The sequence below is a fragment of the Mastacembelus armatus genome, chromosome 3, assembly GCF_900324485.2.
Source record: "Mastacembelus armatus chromosome 3, fMasArm1.2, whole genome shotgun sequence".
In the NCBI taxonomy this organism is placed as follows: domain Eukaryota; kingdom Metazoa; phylum Chordata; class Actinopteri; order Synbranchiformes; family Mastacembelidae; genus Mastacembelus; species Mastacembelus armatus.
In genome coordinates this window covers 26,895,005-26,915,564 of record NC_046635.1, presented here as the reverse complement: position 1 = coordinate 26,915,564, position 20,560 = coordinate 26,895,005, and the positions used below count along the sequence as shown (strand labels likewise).

At 38.4% G+C, this 20,560-nt stretch overlaps 1 protein-coding gene across 1 annotated transcript; it reads left to right on the top strand.

Moving 5' to 3' along the window:
* Positions 1 to 3,662: 3,662 nt before the first annotated feature.
* Positions 3,663 to 20,453, top strand: aldh1a3 (aldehyde dehydrogenase 1 family, member A3). The gene is made up of 13 exons (XM_026294380.1): positions 3,663 to 3,816; positions 3,986 to 4,090; positions 4,641 to 4,781; positions 7,091 to 7,220; positions 10,048 to 10,109; positions 13,196 to 13,324; positions 14,358 to 14,471; positions 15,129 to 15,231; positions 17,074 to 17,258; positions 17,663 to 17,827; positions 18,251 to 18,408; positions 18,818 to 18,892; positions 18,988 to 20,453. Exons 1-13 carry the CDS (start codon positions 3,718 to 3,720, stop codon positions 19,055 to 19,057), a joined length of 1,536 nt encoding a protein of 511 aa, XP_026150165.1. The 5' UTR covers positions 3,663 to 3,717; the 3' UTR covers positions 19,058 to 20,453.
* Positions 20,454 to 20,560: the final 107 nt, after the last annotated feature.

Below are 20,560 nucleotides of genomic sequence, written 5' to 3'. Positions count from 1 at the left end.
ACAATTACCCACTGTTTCTGCTAGGACTACTCTGCTTATTATAAAGCTTAATTGTGGAGAACTTTCAAACAAATTATATTTTTTGTAAGTGCATTGTAACACAATTCAATTATTGGCAGTGTTCACAGTTCTGAGCGCATTGTGTTTCTCTCCCAATACTGTTGTTTACTGGCAGCAGTGAAGCCAGTGTAATTGGACAGGCTCTCCCCTGGTCCATATTTTGGTACTGAAACAGAATATAAGCTTCTGCCTGAGTTGTGCTCTTTTTTCTATCTTGTATATTTTGCAACAAGTGGAGGAGTAGTGAGTTCTCATCAGGGTTTGAAAAGAGCCTTTGTTTGGCTCTGAACACCTGGACAGAGTTATCTCAGTCTCTCCCTCCCTCCATCCATCCCTCTCTCCTTCTTTCTCTCTATCTTTTCTCTATCTGTCATTCTTTTTCAATCTGAATTGTTCTCCCCTTCTCCCCTCCCTTCTCTCTGTTTTACACTCTGTGTGTGTCCAACTGCAGCAGCATGACTCAAAGTACGGACAAATAATAGACAGGCATGGGAAAGTGCTTTAAGTTTAAAGGGAGAGCAGCACGAAGTGAGATAGTCAAGGTCATTTTAGTGGTGATCCAAGGTCAGCTTTGATTCCTGACTATGTGATAGAGATTCCCCACTAAATCACAATTGCAGGGCTGTCAGGAATCCCACTTCAGAATGTCAGTCTTTGATTTGATTAAACTTGATTCAATTTAATTGTTGTGAATTTTAGATAAATAAGTTTACAGTAGTCATCTGCACCCTTGACTCAATCACTTAGGTAGAATGTCTTATCCTTTGCTTTATTACCTTACTCAGACTAACATATTTATCCTCACTTTCTTTCTTTCTTTCTTACTCTTTGATATTGAACTGAGATAAAGTTATATTATGAAGTATTTTATTTACTTATACATACTATATACTAGATTTTTTTTTTTTGTGCAACCTGTATTTTTTAATTATCTTCCATTGTTATTGTGCACTCCATTAAGCTTAGCCATGTGATCACAAAAACATACTTATTGTAGTATTGTATATTTTGACATATATTTTCAAGTATTTTTATGTTATGTAAATAACCTTTAACCTTTAATAACCTTTACTTGCTTTGATCTACTGCATCCATTTCTCGCTACACTTAAATTGTCTCTTAATTCATTGCATTCTCCTAAAGTGAAAACTGTTGCAGAAACAAATGATAAATGAAATGTGAAACACTACATAAGCCCTAACAAGTTCTCAACAAGACACAATGCAGCAATTAGCTATCTGGGTACTGATTCTAATTGGCCTTGAAGCATGCTGATGGGAGAAGATTTGACCTTCATCAGAAGGTGTGCAGTGCCAATTAGCCTGAGCAGCCATGCCTGGAAGAAGGGTCACCTGCCTCCACTTTCCCACGACAGGATGCTCTCCTAACTCTCAGTCATCTAGAGGATTGAACGTTCACTGTGATGGCAAAGATCACAACATCCATTTGACCTAGCTGTTGTGTTCAGGGTTGGCCATTAGAACTACAGAAGCAAATGTCATGGGATTTGACTGACTGTGCAGCATCATAGAATATATCAAATTTTTATTCTTCATACCACTTCTACTAAAATAACTTTTGTTTTACTTCTTGAAGTTTTCAGTAAAGCTTTTTACTCAGCCTGTTAGTAATCTGTCCCTAAAATTGATTGCAGCATTGTCAGTCAGTCCCTGGATCCTCCAGTCCACATTTAAAACTGGGTAAGACATTGAACCTCAAGTCGCTCCCGGTATCCAGGACAGCAGACTGCATAGCAACTCTGCCACTGTGTGCAGGTGTCTGTGTGAACAAATGCATAAATGAGAGGCAAAAATTGTGAAGCTCTGTAAGTGCAGCTCATTTTACCAAATTATCATAACTTTTAAAAATGTCAATAATATATTTTCTTGTTTTGTACATTTATCAAACCAAGGATGCAATATGCATTTAATTAAAGATTTTAAAGTTATCAATAAAAATACATCTTATATAAAAATTTGTTTCATATATATATTCTACATAATTGAAGACCTGATGTAAGAACTGAAACAAAGCAATTTTACAATATGGAGAAATAATGATGTAGAAACATATAAAAAATTGGCTAAATAAAGAAAAATTTTCCTTGTGAATAAAAGCATTAGTAAAATGTTTATATTAAATCCCATTTGTACAGCCAAGCCAACACTGTTGCACTGTCACATGTTCCTCCATTACCATGAACATACATAGTCTTGTCTATTTTGAACTAAATACACTGTCTAAATTGTCTAAAGACAGACTAATCAGATTTAAAAAAAGAAATCAACATATCCTTTAATGATTTTGAAAAATCACAGTAACAATCAGGTAGCCATCATCTACCTGTATTAGATACTCAAATAATATTGTTTGCTGACTTTGGCTAGAGATATTTTGAAATATCATTATCAAGGACAAAAGAAAAAAAAAACAAACATACAGATATGCAGCACAATAAACATATAATACACAGTGAAGAAAGCAGGTGAGCCTAAAACACTCTCCTGCAGTTAATCCCTGTTTGAGAAACTAACTCTTCCCCTCCAGAGCAGGTCCCTGCTTATTTGCATGGGTCTGGACCCATGTTTTGCATTTCATATTGTTTCCACTGACTTATCCTGCAAAGGCCTTTCTATTCCTACCCCACCCCCCACCCCCACAACACACACAGACACAGACACACGCACACACACATCTTATCCTCTCTGTCTCTCAGTCTTTTTCTTTGGGTCTCTCCCTCCTTTCAGTCAATCCCTTTGAGTCCCTTGCTCATTATGAAGTGTTAGAAACTTGCTGAAGTGAGAAATGAGCCTGTGAAAGCTCGTTGTCCTAATTAAACTTTGACATAAAGAGTGACAAGAAGCAATGAAGGGGAAACAATAGCAGACTGTGTATGAGTGCAGTCTGGAGCAAGCAGGCAGCTTTGTTCCCAAGAACAAAAGCATTTGTTTGCATGTGTTCAACTCCATTCAACTTCACCAGGCCCAGGTGCAAAAACCAACTTCGCAAGGAACATCACAACTCATAACACCTTTGCACGGTTGATGAAAAGCCTGCAGTCAGGCCAAATAGGCCAACAGAAGCAGATCAAAGTGGTTGTGTTGCAATATAAACATTGTGGAGCGTAATGAATTCAGTCTCATTACTTTCATTGCCTGGATTAACAGACAGCCAAATAATTTAGGTGTGAAACTGTACTCCTCACTCTGCTTTTGCTATTTGAGAGGTCGCACAAACGCATCTCATGAATACAAGCTCACTGTCATGCCAGCAGTTAGAGTGAAAGTTCATTTATTTGTTATTGTCATGAGTGGAAATGATAGCAGTTGCTGTTTGACAGCTTTGACTATTGCATATATAATAGAACGGTAACAGCAGGTAAACCAGGTGTGCCACACGCTCACTATATTCTGTACTATTTACGTAGTGTTATTAAAAATGTGATACATGTTGCAGGATGTTTCAAAGGTGCTGAAAAAACAAGATTCCCCTCAGATAAGGGACCTTGATTTTTTGATAGGGGCGGAGTTGGACTCTCCTCAACTGTTATGTGAGGAGGGAGGAACTTCACATTCTTATAAAACGGCAGTGGATGAGTTGACAGTGTTGAGTAGACAGAGCAGACAGAGTGACTCTGGACTGTACTGCTGACCTAGAATGGCACAGAACGGAACAACAGAAAATGGAGTAGCAGCAGGCATCTCAGCGTTGCCTTTTCCTCAGCCTGTCAAAATCCAGGAGATCAGACACACCAAGGTAAGAGGCTCTACCCTTTTGTCCCCAGTTCAGTTACTGCCAGTAGGCTCTGTGACTAACAAGACAGTGAAAACACTGACCCTCACTGTGTTTTTCATTTGGGTGCTATTGTAGGTTTCAGTGAAAAAAAAATCAAATCAAAGCCTCAAACATATTTCTCTTTCCACAGATTTTTATTAACAATGAATGGTACACCTCCAGCAAAGGAAGGACATTTCCAACTTTTAACCCAGCCACAGGTGTCAAAATCTGTGATGTGGAAGAAGCAGATAAAGTAAGAAGGCATCAACTGCAGCTCTGTAGTTCTATCTTATTATATAACATAAATAAAAATAAATAATTCACCTCTGTATTTGATCTTAGTATAAGTCTACAAGCTGTACCGCTTCAAAAATTCATAATTCAATGGGCTTGGCCGCTTTGACTCACACGTTATTGTTTTTAACCAAACCTCATTTAAATATCTTGTAATTTAAAGTTTTATATCTGTTAGTAAGAATATCTATGAAATACAGCATGATATAATAACTTAACCACACAGTTCAGATAGTTTTGGCAAATTCGGTCTATATGTTGTCTACATGTTGCGTTTAATAGCCACAAAATATGGTGTGACGATGGACTTCACACTGCTGTCCATGTCTCGCTACGCCTCGCTAATAGAGTTAATATAATTAAGAACTGGAAACAGGCCATAGTCCTTTTAGAAAGTCATGTGCTGTAGCCTGCTCTTTATGGATGAGCGCAGTCTGTTTGGTGGATACTGTTGTAGTCTAGTGTTGTGCTGACATCACTGCCTCATCATGAGCAATTGTTCTCCGTAGGAAGATGTGGACAAGGCGGTGGAAGCCGCCAAGGCTGCCAAGCACCGAGGGTCTCCGTGGCGCAGAATGGACGGGTCAAGCCGGGGGAGGCTGCTGCACAAACTGGCCGACCTGATGGAAAGGGATCGGATCCTGCTGGCGGTGGGCTCCTTCACTGTACTTCTTTTATGTTAAGCTATAGCAGTTTATTGTTTTCAGCAGGCAGCTGCTGTGTTTTGTTCATTTCTGTGTCCTGTAGCCTTCATCAATCAAATGTATTGGACGTTTATCAAGAACCTACAGATAAAAAAGGATTTTTAAAGACCTGCAGCAAAGCGCTTCATCTTGTACTTCATTTCAGTTATTTCACAGATAAATAAGCGCATTGTTTAACACTAATTATGGGAATTGACACTCCTTATTTATTATTATGAATGAATTCAAAAACATCCAAAAGTTAAACAACGTGTTAATACATGATACATATTGACAACATATTTCACACAGACTTTTATTTAGCATTATTAGAGCCACAAAATACCAGACTGAATAAAAAAAGCTGCCTGTAGTTGAAATGATGAATTCTAGGTATGAAAATGATGTTAATAAGTAGTTAATATTGATGCATCCATCTGAAGTCAGCATGTGTATCATGTCACCCCTCAAGCATCAGCTCTGTGTGGAGATGGCTCAGATCTACATAGCTTTGGAGAGTATATTTTATCAAAGTATTGATAGTTCACGTCATATTTATGGACATTATAGAGTTAAAACTATATTAACCTAGCAAGTAAAATGAGTATTGCTGTTGGATACATGCAGTGAAGTAAAAAGTACATTTCCCTCATCCCTCCAAGCCTCTCTGGGACAAACACTAATATATAAGATACTCCCTTAATGACCAGTTGTTATGCTTTAAGTGAATGACAACATGGCAATAACAGGCCTTCTCAGTACTTTAGTTTCTTTTTTCTTGCTTGTGGTTCAGATATTATTTTCAAGGGCAGAGCTTAATTATAGGAACAAGCACTGTTCTGTAAGAAACAAACTTATGGGATTTTCCTGCAGCTAAAAAACTCCATGTGCTCATTTGACATACACTTATTCATATCAGGTACTGGCTTTTTATTGCATGACATCATGACACTGTGACTCCACCCCAGTCTCTCGCTTTGTCTTTGTCATGGTTGTTGGATGTTACTTTCCCTTTATTTCAGTTATTGTTTGGAATGAAATCACTGTTGCTGTGCTTTTTCACTCTGTTTAACTGCCAACTTGCATTAAGACTTAGATCTGTAAATGAACCCTTACAGATGTGAGTGAAGTAATAATACCAGATTGCATGTGACTGCTAATTGCAAACATGCTCTGGAGTGGTAGTGTGCAGGGTATGGCTAATTACACTAAACTCCCTGCTATGTTTGAGGAAATAAGGACCAGATTCTGAACATTTAAAGGTACAGCAAAGTGGCACAGTGGTTTCAGTATCTGATAGAGTGCAGGGAATAACAACACAATTTCAGTAATCAAAGGATATGTAGGTATATATGATGGAAAGGCATAGGGTACACAACACGTCATGCTAATACATTCAAACATTATTATGCCTTAACATTAATAACATACTTGGCTTATTGCCATGTATTTATCAAGATACTCTACATTGTATTGAAGCACTGTGGCTCCCACTGCACCACCCTTGGCTCCACATTGAAAATACCTTGCCAGCCATTTCATCGTCATACAAGTCACTGCCTTTGTTAAGCCTGAGATTAATTCACCATTATTAGAGTAATTATTATTATTATTGTATCTGGAACCAGTAAGTATAACTTCATATTAAATTCCTCTTAGGTTGTATAATAAAACTGCTGAGACTGCCAACAGTAGATTTATGGGCACTGTGCAAGAACAGGCCTGGAAGAGTCCAGTGATTATATATATTTATTTAAGGATTATTCTGGTTTATTACATATTTTATCTTATTTTTGTAGTTTTGTCCAATATTTTGATCAGATTATAAAATTTTATTTGCCAAAGCAATTGCTGAAATTTGTAATACATCACTGCAATAAAGTCAGAGCAATCCAATGATCAGACAGACTAGAAACAAGGCGACAGTTTATCCATTTACAACAATCACTTAGGTTAATCATTATTCTGTTCATGTTTATTATGTCTTCTTAACAAAAGTTATGAAGCTTCAGTTCAAGATCATCATTTGTCAGTTGCATTTGAGCACAACACTGTAATTACTGATAGAAATAATGGCCTGAACTGCAGAAACAAGAGTGTACAAAGTGTAATTACTTTAGTTGTCCTTTTAGTCAAAGCTAAAGCAAAGATTTTTTTTTTTTTTGGCCTGGATAATTTTTATTTTTTGTGACACACCTGTATGATTTACAGTTACAAAAACAAGCATTATTTCTTTAATTATTACTCAGTTATTACATTTTTATCTGATCTCTCAGACCCTGGAGACTCTGGACACAGGGAAGCCCTTCCTGCAGTCCTTCTTCATTGATCTGGATGGCAGCATCAAAACTCTTCGTTACTATGCAGGCTGGGCCGACAAGATTCATGGCAAGAGTCTTCCTGTGGGTGAGTGTGTGTGCCATCTAATATCAGGATTAAACAAAAGAAAACCAGGGGCATTCACATGCAGTCACTCAGAGCTCAGTTCACTCTAGTTTTGCGGATATAAAAAACCACTTGAATAAACTTGAAGCCTTTAGGTTTTGGGTTCACATTTACTTGGAATGCAAAGCACTAGGTTTAAACCTGTTTAAACATATAAGCACATCTGTTCCTGTAGACTTGACATGGACAAGTGAAATGTTGCTCATGTTGACAAGTTCAACCTGGCATCACAAACCAGTTCATTTGTGTTCTCAAGCACAGAGTAACACAGTTAACAGAAACAGAAACTGAAAACAAAGGTTTGGTATTATTCAGTCACTGAGAACCCTGAGAACATTCATCCTTTTTCTTTACAAATGAACAATTTTATTTGCTCCTTACAAAGTAATGCAAATTGTGCATATATGAGTAAAAAAGATAATTAGTGCAAAGGTCAAGTTTCCAGAATCCACCAAAAGCATGGGACAGCTTTTCTGCAGTATCCCATAGGGGCTTTAAAACCTGTGCACCATTAGGAAACAAGTTAATTACTTCAGATTGTCCTCAGCACTGGGTGGCATCTTATTCAGCTTCTTAATACTTCCCCCTCTTGTCAGATCCTACTTTGCGTCTCTTCTGGAGGACAGCAGATAGACAAAACACACTTGCCTTTTCCTCCCGATTAGATCCTAACAGAGTGGTGAGAGACAAAGCGACATGGTATGACAAAAGGAAGAGGAAGAGGCTAAGATTGTGATCAGTGAGGTGCAACACTCTATGAGGATTAACAATCAGCGTGGGCTGACCGCCTCATCATACCAGCAGCCACCCCACCATTAATCCCCCATTTCTACCAGTCATGAGGATGAAAAATACTGAGTAGCTGTTTGATATCAAAGGTGCACAGATGTAAGCCAAATACACATACATGGTGTGAAATACAGACTTTTAGACACATACTTTAGTGGGAGAGTGACTGTGTACTACATTCACTGCATACAGGTGAAGTCAGAGTAACACTTTTTAAAAAGAAACTAGTCACTTTCAATAACTGAAAGTTAAATAACAGCACAGATTTTCTAAATTTGCTGATTATTTACTTACCAGTACATGGCAATTAAAACTAAGAAAACTAAAGAAATGCACCTGGTATGTGTCCACTAACTCAAGCATAGCACAACAGGAGAATTACAGACAGCATTTTCCAGTCAGCACTGTTATTAAAAAACAGATAAAGGAAGAAACATGAGCAAATTTAAACAAAAAGTACCTACATTGCTAGACACCACTAAAGATTGCAGTGAAATGCTTTCACTTCTAATTTCTAAATTACTAGTGCTGCAGACATAACAAATGACTAATTTCATTTTATTTTTCTCTTTTACAGAAAATGAAATTGTCACATATTGTTAACAGTCTATCTGACCTTCCCAGCTCTAACTGGCCACATGGCTCACTGGTGAGGCATAGTTAGTCTGCTCACCCTCAAAAAACAATAATACCATGATCAGGAATTAGTGTTGAAAAATTTTGTTTTGTTCTCAGTAATTGTAGTCATTTGACGTTATAAAATGCAGAACATTTACATTACACACAGAAATCCAGGTAACCACTAATAACCAATGAAACAGTACCACAAATACCAACATTATGAACAACAAAAGTCAAACAGTAATAACAACTCATTCTGATGCTCACTTATAATTTGTAAGTATTTTTAAACATAATTTATTCTCTATCTGTATGTATCATTTTGGAATAAGGCACAAGCAGGGCTATAGTTGGACAATTGCTACCCATTTGAATGGTGTGTTACACAGATAGCAGCCCCCTCAATCACATTTTGAATCAGGACATTTCCTGCTGAGTGGACGTAACCCTTTGTAAGCTGCTACTTAGCATGGACTCACCCACTGATTCAAAAGTAAAGGCAACTGGAGATGAGTCCTGCTCTGGGTGAGTCTCCTATTTATGATGAGTCACATGGGAAACTGGAAAAGGTCAGGGTTCAGACTCTAAGGCCAGGTTGGACCAGTTATCTGCTGAGCACATGAGTGATCACATTATTAATATTAATAGACAGAATGAATGTAAAATATGAATTAACAAAAAACTACATAAAGGACATTTTTTCTTCCTGGTTGGAGTGTATTTACTTCAACCAACGTGTTGTGGTTTTGTTAATACAATTTTTCCTTAAAGAAACAAGTCGTCCATATTAAATGACAGAATCATTCTGATCTGAAGGGATCTGTTGGCACAAAAATATCACAAAACAATTATAAATAACAGCTGAAAAAAATCTGTTTCATAATGTGACTGTGAGAGTTAAGAGAGTTTGGAAATATCCAGGATGGAGTTAAAACCAAAGATCTGTGACCTTTGTTGTTACAGTAATAAACATTTTGTTAAGTTTCATAGAGAAACATTTTCATGGATTAAATAAAAATCATGTTGGCTGCTGCTTATAAATGTGAAGAGAACGGAGTTTAGGTGTGATATTTTGTAGACCCATCCACCCACCACAACCTATGCAACTTTATGACTCTAAGAACTAGATGACGTGTGTGTTTGGTGTGGTTAGAGGTGCAATGCTGATGCTGGCTGTGGTCTTCTCCCACTTTTGAAATGAACTAAACAACTTTCTTGCACAAACATCAACCTGACCTTGCACAACTTCAATTTTTAATTTGCACCTCAGAGCAATAGCAAAAATAACGTGATGAAAATAAAAAAATATCATTGGCAGTGGACAAAAAAAACTCACCACAAGTACTGATTATGCTGTTTCTTTGTTGTTTTTTTGCAGATGAAAGCTTTGTGTGTTTAACTAAACATGAGCCTGTTGGCATATGTGGAGCCATCATTCCTGTAAGTAAAGAGGGGATCTGGTTTGAATTTTTTTTGCAATAATATATAATAGGAATTCTTAGTGCTGTTCATATTACCTTGGCTTGGTGTGAAAAGAACTCCTGTGAAAATTAAATACGCACATACACAATAGGTTGTGTAAATAGAATAAAACAGCACATTATGTTGCTGATATACTGTTATAGAGTCTGTGTGTATGTGTGTGTGTGTGTGTGCTTTATTATTCTGTTGGAGGAGATGCAGTAAATGGTGTCTGATCATTTTGCTGTAATACAATCTGTTTTTAATCTGTGGTTTAAAGAGTCTAAACATGGCACAGTATCCAATTTACACCTTGAGAACATAGAGTCCATCACACTGTTGTGGTGCCAACAACTGTAAGGCCTGTATACTGTTCTCTAGTTTACTGTATAGCCACACGTTGATAATCATCACCCGTGTTTTAAGCGGGGCATCAGAGAGCTAAAGGTATGTGCTGACATTCTGGGAAACATTATTCTTCTTCTCTGTTTTCTCTAGAGTCAGAGAATATAGATATCAGTTACGTCTTTGTGCATCAGCACAGAGATAGGTCCAAGCCCCCAGGAGCAGAGCTGGACTGTGTGGCAATTTTGGCACGGTCTTGGTCACATGACACCCTGGGACTCAGAAAAACCTTTTGCTCTCCAAAAGAAAATTTCCTTATCATGACATGTATTTAGAATTACTCTTTAAATGAACTATTAGCATAAACTTCTCTGAACTGTCTGTGCTATTTGAAATTATCTACTTATTCACTGTCCATCTATTCACTAAATTATCAGGGGTGTTGGAGCCAATCCCAGCTGTCATTAAGCAAGAGACAGGGTAGACCCTGGACAGGTTGCCTCTCGATTACAGGACTGAGACATAAAGACAGTCAACCTTTACTGGAGACGGGTTGTTCAGCCTGTGCCCCAGTGCTTAACATGTAAACCCCACATAAAGGCCAAAGCTGGGCAACATGTTGGAACTACATCTATGTGAAAGTGCTAACGTTTGCACATTGTTTTTGATCCGTATAACACTTGTACTGAAATGGGACCTAAAAAGTTAAAGTTCTGCAGTGGCTGGAAGTATTGGCTGTATTCTCAACGGTGGTTTATTGTTGAAAACACTTGTAGGAAGCACTCAACGCTGTTTTGATTATAACTATGTCTATGATCTATTTATTACCACATACAAGTTTTAATTACCCAGAAATATTGGTAGGTTGCAGTTTTTAAGTGAATGACATATACATACATATACAACACTCACATCTGGGCTTTCTTGGAACTATGTTCAGGCTTATTTGGAAAACCTGAAGACTGAGCTTAACTTTCCAGAGAAGCTCTGTTTATAAATGTCTAGTGCTAGTAAGGCAAACTGCACTCAATTTAAAACCACTGTCTGGATGTGAGGATGAAATTAAACCCTTCTAAGTGTACCAGAAACCTTATCTTAGTCTTTGCTCTCTCTAAACAAGGCTTCATCTCTGCTAATCCCTTTAGGGCTGCTCTTACAGAAACACACATCCTCAGTGCTGTGCTGCATGGATTTACTTTCACGCACTGGAATATATGTATTTTTTCTTTTGATAATAACTTCATTAGATTTAAGGTGGGGCTGTGTTCCATGCTTCACCGTATTGTGTTGCATTTTCTTGTAGATCCAAACAGACCTAGGTATAATTTCAACATCATGACAGCCATTCAGTTTTCATCTTTGAGTATAAGCCTATAACCTCTAATGTTGCTTTGGCAACAAAGGAACAAAACGGCTGTTGTTTGACATGGGAGATTATATCATAAAAGTGAAATTTATACTGAAGAACGTTGTGTAATTACTGAAAGTACCGCTGGCGCACACACCACATGAGTCATTGTCAAAGGAAAACAGGAAACCTTTCTCCCGACTTGTGAGCCTTTTAATGGAGCTGAGTATTTCCAAAGTGTTGTAAAAATTAACAATGCCTAAACAATAAACATGCAGCACTCACATATATTGCCTTCTAATTTGGGTTTGAGTGCCCAATTATTTGTCCATTGGTTTCCAGCATGTCAGTGAGCAACTGGAAAATTAATTACCTCTTTCTCTGAACGTGTTTACTTTAAATCACCTCCAGTCCTGATGATTTAGAGCTGCTTTTACAGTTGTATACAGTATATTCTCTCTAGACCAACATCCCAGTGATGAAGTGATTTTAACTGGAAAAACTAAAGTATTGATAATGTGTGCATATTTTGAATTATAAGCCCCAGTTTCTCTGTCACCTTGTCATTATTGTTTCCACTGGAGGCCGTTGCAGTTTCTCACAGAAATAGATAACTGCATACGTCAAAACTTTAACGAATTTTTCAGGTCATTAAAATTCTCCAAAGATTATCTGATTGAAGTTTACAGTATGATTTTGGTGTGTTACAATTAGTCAGACTTACTGGTGCTGTATCTGCCTGTAATTACACCTGCTAAGGTTGGACTTGAAATCAGCAACTGCCCTTAGGGCCCAGTGCCTCCAGGGTCCCCTTAAATGTAAGGATCAATGTACAGCAGTATGTATCACAACAGTCCATCCATCTATCCACTTTCCACTGCTGATCTATGCCCAGGTAGCAATGCCATCAAGATAGGTAAGGTAACCCTGATGTCCTTCCCAAGATGTTCCCAGCCCTGATTGGATAGGTTATGTGTCCAGTATGTTCTGGATCTGTGTGGGACTCTTTCCTACAGATCCTTTTGCCTTTAGTATGTACTGGCTCTGCACTGGTATTTACTGTGTCCAGGAACTTGCACCATAAAATCTGAAATGACAAAAACCCACCTTCTCCTGCCCACTTATCTTACCTTAGGTTAGCAAACTAACTGCAAATCCTCCATAAATAAATATAGGCTTTGTAAATAAAAAGGGAAATTTGTCCGTTATTTTAAGACTATTAGAGTCTAAATAACAACTTGGCTTGTGTACTGACTACACTGTTTGTTTGTGATAATGTGCTTTCTTTAGAACTGTACAATTACACATTGAAAGCAGTTTACTACCATTTGTTTCGTTTTTATTTGTTTTTTTTTTTTTTTGTCAATACTAGTGGAATTTTCCTCTGCTGATGTTCATGTGGAAGATAGCGCCGGCCCTGAGCTGTGGGAACACTGTCGTCATCAAGCCAGCAGAGCAGACCCCTCTTACAGCCCTGCATGTTGGATCACTCATCAAAGAGGTCTGATGTTATGTATATATATGCATGTAAAGTTGAACTAATCCAAACTGTGGGCTGACAGAGGTTTAGACTTAAGTCTCAGACAGTTGTCTTCTTGAACATATTCTAGGCCTGTATCCTTAAAGATAAACCTGCTTCTTGCTGATCAGACTGCTCTGCTTGTATTATGCTCTGATTATGTTTTGGTAGTGACTGCTCTCAGTGGGCGAGACAGTCCAGGACAAAACACTTCAACTGTGACTTCTGTGGTTTAAAGATTCCAAACAGTCCCTGCCCTTTACTAGCCATAAATACAGTTTAAGAAATGTTTAAATCAAATTAAAGTGACATCAAATCAACCAGACCGATTAAACACATTGCCCCTTTTGACATATGAGTTTATTTTAAATTAACTTTAAGTTAGATTTTTTTTGTAAATTGTATGTAGCAAAGTACAAGAACATTTATCTAAATTCTGTTTCAAAGAAAAAGTATTTATGGGGCAATACTGACTCTTTTATTCTCATTTGTTATAATTTTTTTTGCCTAGAGGTAGGAGTCTGTGAAATATGGGATTCAGCCTGCAAAATAGATACCACGCATAGGTTTTAGCTGGAGAACGTTAACCCAATGCTACAAGCCTTTAATCTCCAATTAAAAAAAATAAATCAATAAAATATAAAATGGTATAAAAGCCAATATAAAGGATATGATCTTGGTATCCACAGTGGTAGCGACACAGCCATTGTAATTTGTTTAAGAGAAACACTAAAATTAGAAACCTTACAATATGTAGACATGAGAACTGTGCAACATATCATATGTCATGTAATGATTGTACAGAAAACGTTTAAAAGAAATACTGAACTATCACCAAGACTATCCTGAAAAAGGCAGATGGAAAAATAGATGACCAGCGATTTAAAACATTAGCACAAACCTTTAATGGGGTTACAGGCTGTTATGAGGCCATAAGTGCTCTTTTGCTGTTTCCTAAGACATTACATCATTGGTTACTCCCTGCAATGTAATGCTCCCTGGGTTGCCATTTCAGGTGGGGTTTCCTCCTGGGGTTGTGAACATTGTTCCGGGATTTGGTCCCACAGCAGGCGCAGCCATCGCCAGCCACATGGACATTGACAAAGTGGCTTTCACTGGCTCTACAGAGGTGTGTGAGTGTAACATGAGATACTTCTGCCTCACAATCATCATTTTATATAAATAAAAATACTCTCATATACTTTGTTATGTATTTCATATATAATCCAGCAGTGGATCAATTCAACTTTAAGCAAGGGATCAGACACACACAGAGTCATAATGTATGTGAAATTGTGGGGAATTATAGAACTTGACCAATACAAGTTTTGTATTGGTAAATGAAAGTAAATGCAGAAGAAAATATAGAAACTAAATATTTGACTGACACTTTCTAATGAAAATATTTATTCTGATGTTTGTGATGGGGAGTTATAAAACAAGTTGGGAAACTGACCAACATTGTTTTTAATGTTAATATTGATGCACACATGCCATTGCTTTGTAAATGACACTGTATGTAAGTTGAATCAGGCAAAGTGTCTGTGTTTTATCAATGGGAAACTCTGCTTGGATAGTATGTGAACCATCTGAAAGTAAAGGACATTTTATCCAATATCTTCTAACATTATCTGCTGATCCTTTAGAGAATATGACTAAAATTAATTAATTAAATATCTTTAAAACTGACTTTTATAAAATTATCAGGCAAAGTCTAGATACAAGAATGTAATTTTTTATGCAGAGCTTGCATTTAAAGAATTGCTGTGTACTGACATGCATGCAGGTAGGCCAGCTGATCAAAGAAGCAGCAGCCAAAAGTAATCTGAAGAGAGTGACTCTGGAGCTGGGAGGGAAGAACCCCTGCATTGTCTTTGCTGATAGTGACTGTAAGTAAACTGTTTCTTTTGCTCTCATTCTGAAAAATGAAATGCAACATTAGGGCTCAAGTGATTTCAAGTGGATGACCCGGAGGCTGGAGAACAGAGGCAAAACAGAGTTCAGGAGGATGGCTGTTGGACTACACAGCAAGAAAAGGTCACTCTGGCAAACAACGGGCTAAATTGACAAGCAGAAACCCCGATGAGCAGCAACTGTGAAGACAGTGGATTTACTTACGAGGACGAGGACAAGGACAAGGACGAGGATGAGGACGTCTGTAGTAGATCAACATAGAAGGGAGGCAAAGTGAACAGGTTGTGCTCAAGGATGCTTGATTGCTGTGGCTCAGGAGTGTAGAATGGCTGTGGCTTGGAAAGGTTGGATGTGGAACCCCTCCCCTCCAAGGCATTGAAACCCTTGGGTGGTTGAGCAGGACACAGGACCTTCAAACATGGAAACAAAGCAGAGGCCCAAGTCTCAGAGTATGGAGCTGGCCAATGGCAGCTGGAGACACTCAAGGAGACATAACAAGCAGAATGGCAAATGCAGCCATCTCCAGAACAAGCGGTGCGCTGTTATGTTCGTTATGTTCTGATAAAGCAAATAATACTACATCATCTGAAAAAAGCAGAAAAGCAATTCTGACAACCCCAAATCAGAAACTCTCCTCTCCTCCCGCTGCACCTTGAGGTCTTGTCCATAAATCAGACACAAGGACCGGAGGCTCCGGGTAACCCTTTTGGAGGTCAGGCCCTCAACTCTCACTTCAGTTATACAGTTATACTAGATGGCTCACATCAAATGCACCAGTGCCCCAAACTCTCACAGTACTCATCCCAAGACCCCTCTTGACCTGATAATAGGCCTTCACTAGGTCTACAATGCACTTATAGGCTGGAAAGGAAACCCCCCTTGACAACTCCAGTAGCCCTGCAAAGATAAAGAGTTTGGTCCACTAGCATTGTCTCTCATCTTGTTTTAAGCTTTCATGGGAGGTTGAGCAGCATGAAACCTCAGTAATTGGCACACACCCTCCCTCTGGTTTTGAAATATGAGGACCACCAGCCTGTCTGCCTGTCCTCAGGTACTGTCCTCATCCTTCATGTGAGATTGAAAAGATGTGTCAGCCAAGAAAGCATGAATCTTATCAACACTGACACTTTGCCACTGATTAGCTTCTTATCTACCTCGGAGTCCTCTGCCAGAGATATGAGTGACATTTCCCCTGGTTTTCAAACTATGCCTCCACATTCAAGAGTTCCTCAAAGTATTCCTCTCGCTGACCAATGACAGCTCATGTCATTGTTGGCAGTTCTCTGCCGTACATAGTGTGAGTAGTTTGATGGCTTGACAGAGCTTGCTACGGGCCAACTGAAAGTCCTCTTCCCGCATTCAGGTTTTTGTGGAATTCTAATTCTAGTAATGAATTGGACATTTCTGAGTTGTTTCACCTCAACTGGATTAGGGAAAGCAGAATTCCAAACCAGTGTCAGACCAGCAAGGTGAGCTCACTGGCAAGGCCTTTTGTGCTTGACCCATAGCAGGCACAGCCCAAAGTAATTTTATAAAGACATGATTAATTAGGGTTATAGAAATGTAACTACAGATAGCAACTGTAGGCACTGTAGGCAATAGTAGACAAAGCAGGCTAATGGAGAGTGAGGAGCCTATGATAAAAATGTAAACTTCAACCTGTTACAAACTCACCATCTACTCCTGAAATGCATTTAATGTCACAGATTGATGATACGCAAGAGTCAAGAAGGTGTAATTTTCTTCTATTTCCAGGAATGTTAGAGTAGTTTTTCTAATTGATGTGGTCCAATGTGTATCTGCATGTGTGTCTACAGTATCGCTGGCTGTGGAGGAAACCCAGAAAGGAGCCTTTTATAACCAGGGTCAATGCTGCACAGCTGCATCACGTGTATTTGTGGAGGAAAGTATTTATGAAGAGTTTGTGCGTAGCAGCATAGAAAATGCCAAGAAGATTGTCACTGGAGACCCGCTAGACCCACAGACGTCACACGGGCCACAAGTACGAACACACACAGTATCGTCAAATACAAATCCACAAGTAGATCTTAACCATGCAATAACTGATTAAGTGATTTTTGGGCAGCTGGCAAATGTAAGTTTAATATTTACTAACACTTAAATTAAATCAGAAACCTCATCTTAGCACACCGTCACGGGGTCAGGAAGACTGCACTATTAAACTTGTGACACACAAGGAGAGGAAACTTGTAGTCTGGTTCTGTCCAAACAAAAGATTTTATTGTGTTTGTTTAATTTGTACATATTTGAGCTAAGCTGAGCTAAATAATCTGGACACCATATTAATCGTACTATATTATTTCAGACAGCAAACAGCAAGTTTTCCTGTCTTATTAATCTATCTCCTTTCCCTGTCAACCTCTCTCCGCCTGATGCTGGCTACAGATTGACCGACAGCAGTTTGACAAGATTATGGATTTGATAGAGAGTGGGAAGAAGGAGGGGGCCAAGCTGGAGTACGGAGGAACATCTGTGGGCGAGGGGAGCCTCTTCATTCAACCCACCATCTTCTCTGGGGTCAAAGATCATATGCGCATCGCCAAGGAAGAGGTTTGAACTTGTTTCAGCACTTTACAGATGAATGAGACATGGATAGGGCAGGATATAGAGTCAATGTGTGAAAATAAAGCGACACCCTGTGGAAGTGTGCTTCAATTACACCAAGGACAGTGTAGACAGGTAGGCTGCACAGGCTTCTTTTGTCGGGATGTAAAAATTTACAGTTCTTAGCAAAAGATAGGCCCATCACCTCATGGTTTTAAAAAGAACAAAAAAGGTAAAAAGAAATCAGAAACCTACAACCACTTCTGAAAATTTTGCATTACTATTTCATATTGGACAGTACAGTTCTTTCTTTTTTATGTTCTTTTCTCAGTTTATATTACATATTCATATTTTTATTTTATGTGGTTGCTGCTCATTGCACAGGATGTCACCTTTCTATACATGTGACACATACTTTTCCCCTGTCAGATCTTTGGTCCAGTGCAGTGTATATTGAGCTTTAAGAGCCAGAAGGAGGTCATCGAGAGAGCAAACAGCTCACAATATGGCCTGGTATCAGCAGTCTTCACAGCAAGCATGGACAGAGCTCTGTCTATGTCCGCAGCCCTTGAGACTGGTACTGTCTGGTGAGTACCTGTTTACAACCCTGACAATACAAGGGAACATTTGGACCAGCATTTACTTCCATCCATCCATCCATCTTCTATACCCGCTTTTTCCTGAAAGCCAGGGTCACAGGGATCTTCTGGAGCCTATCCCAGCTCTCTCTCGGGTGGAAGGCAGGGGTACACCCTGGACAGGTCACCAGTCCATCACAGGGCCATTTACTTCCCTGTTCATTATTTATTAAAATGGCATTTCCATTTTATTTCAGCAACATTATAGGTGGTGCTGGTTAAGTAATGTAAATGTTGTGTGCAGCTGTTGCATAATTATCATTCAAGTTTCACAATATTTTTCACTATTCCCTTTTTGCTCAGGTAATTACGCACTAATCTGGGCAGTGATCTCTCTCTCTCTCTCTCTCCTGTTCAGGATAAACTGCTATAATGCCCTTCATGCCCAGACACCCTTTGGAGGGTATAAGATGTCAGGCAATGGGCGAGAGCTGTAAGACCCTTCACTGTTTTTTTTATATTTCAGGATTTTTCAGTTACACCTGTTCACTGTATATTAGCTAACCGGTGTTGTCTCTGTCCCCTCAGTGGAGAGTATGCTCTGGCTGAGTATTCAGAGGTGAAAGCAGTGACCATCAAACTGAGTGAAACCATGTGACAAGAACAGGGAAAATCCAGTGCTCTTTACTTCCCCTCACATCAAGCCACAACACAGTTCTCTACAACCCCCATGCTTCCTTCTTGGTCTTCACTAACGCTAATGTTGTTGAAATTAAGCCTAGGCCATCACATCATTTGTCCTATTTCAGAGAAAGACTCGCCATTATAAGGATTAGATTAATCCAAAGCTTCAGTAATGTGACTGTATACAGCTCTGTTTGTTCATATTTTTCTAAGAATTCCAATAATTTACCCCAAAGTTTCTCCAAAATACACATTTGATTTTACATCAGTGAAGAGGAAACGAATAACTAATTCAAAATAAATGCTGGCTTAATCCGTAGAGAACAGGAGGTCAGCTGAAATATATCTACAGCGAAACATAATTCAACATATATGAAGAGTTTGTTTCCACTATTAAATTAATAATGAATGCTTACTTTCTACAGTTCCTTTTGGAAAATAGAAAAACTAATAAAAAAATGCAAAAGCACTGGTTCACTTATCCTCCCATTACGTAAATGTTTTATGTGGGGCAAGATGCTAACCATAACCCTGTTCTCTCTTCGAAGATGATACTGGAAAGTATTTTCCCGACTGTGCCTTCCTGAAGTGATGAAGTTGTATATACTGTCTGAGCAAAGACAGAAGTAGCAACCCAAATTTTATATGAGAAAACAGCTGAATCATCTGCATTAGAACTGAAGAAATTCCATTTTCCATTTGTTGATGAAACCAATGAGTTGTGATCGATAGCTTTTTATTTTTTGTTAAACTAGGCTTTCCAAGATCATTAATGAAACTTTATGTTTGGTATGTTAATGAGCTGCAGACACACTACTCACCTTCATGAGTTTCTCAGTGGGAAAATATTAGTGCCCTGGTTTTCCAGTCTTTATGGCCCCTTGCACAGAATTCAGTAAGGACATTAGATGTCTTCTCTCATGTTGACTGGCACATCCCTCAAAAAGTATGCAAAACACTTCCGTAGTTATAATACATTTTTTGAAGCTCTTGTCCTAAAACAGGTTGATTATGGGAATGCATAAATGCACTAATTATACTCATTAATCAGCACTGATAAGATTTTGCATATAAACCTTATTGATCACTTTTATCTGTTAATCCACGTGGATGATTTATACAGATCTACCTTTTTGTTTCTGTTTTGTTTCTGATTCTAATATGGTATGATCTAATTCGAATGTTCTCTCCAAGGACAATATGTCTTTCAAATGTTGGAAGGAACTCCTTCCTCTCCCAGATAAGGTAATATTTACCTTGCCAGTCATATTTTAGTACTGTAATCAACAGTGTCGGTTATCATTGCATAGTTGTCAACCTTAACTTTTTTATGTTTGAGTTTTTGTTTATTATCACTGATGGAAAGTTGGTCTCTGCATTTTTCACAATAGTTTTGTATTTAAATAGAAATTCTAAATAAATAAAAAACAAATATACTTGGTGTGTAATTCTTTGAGCCTCATGCATTAAACTAAGT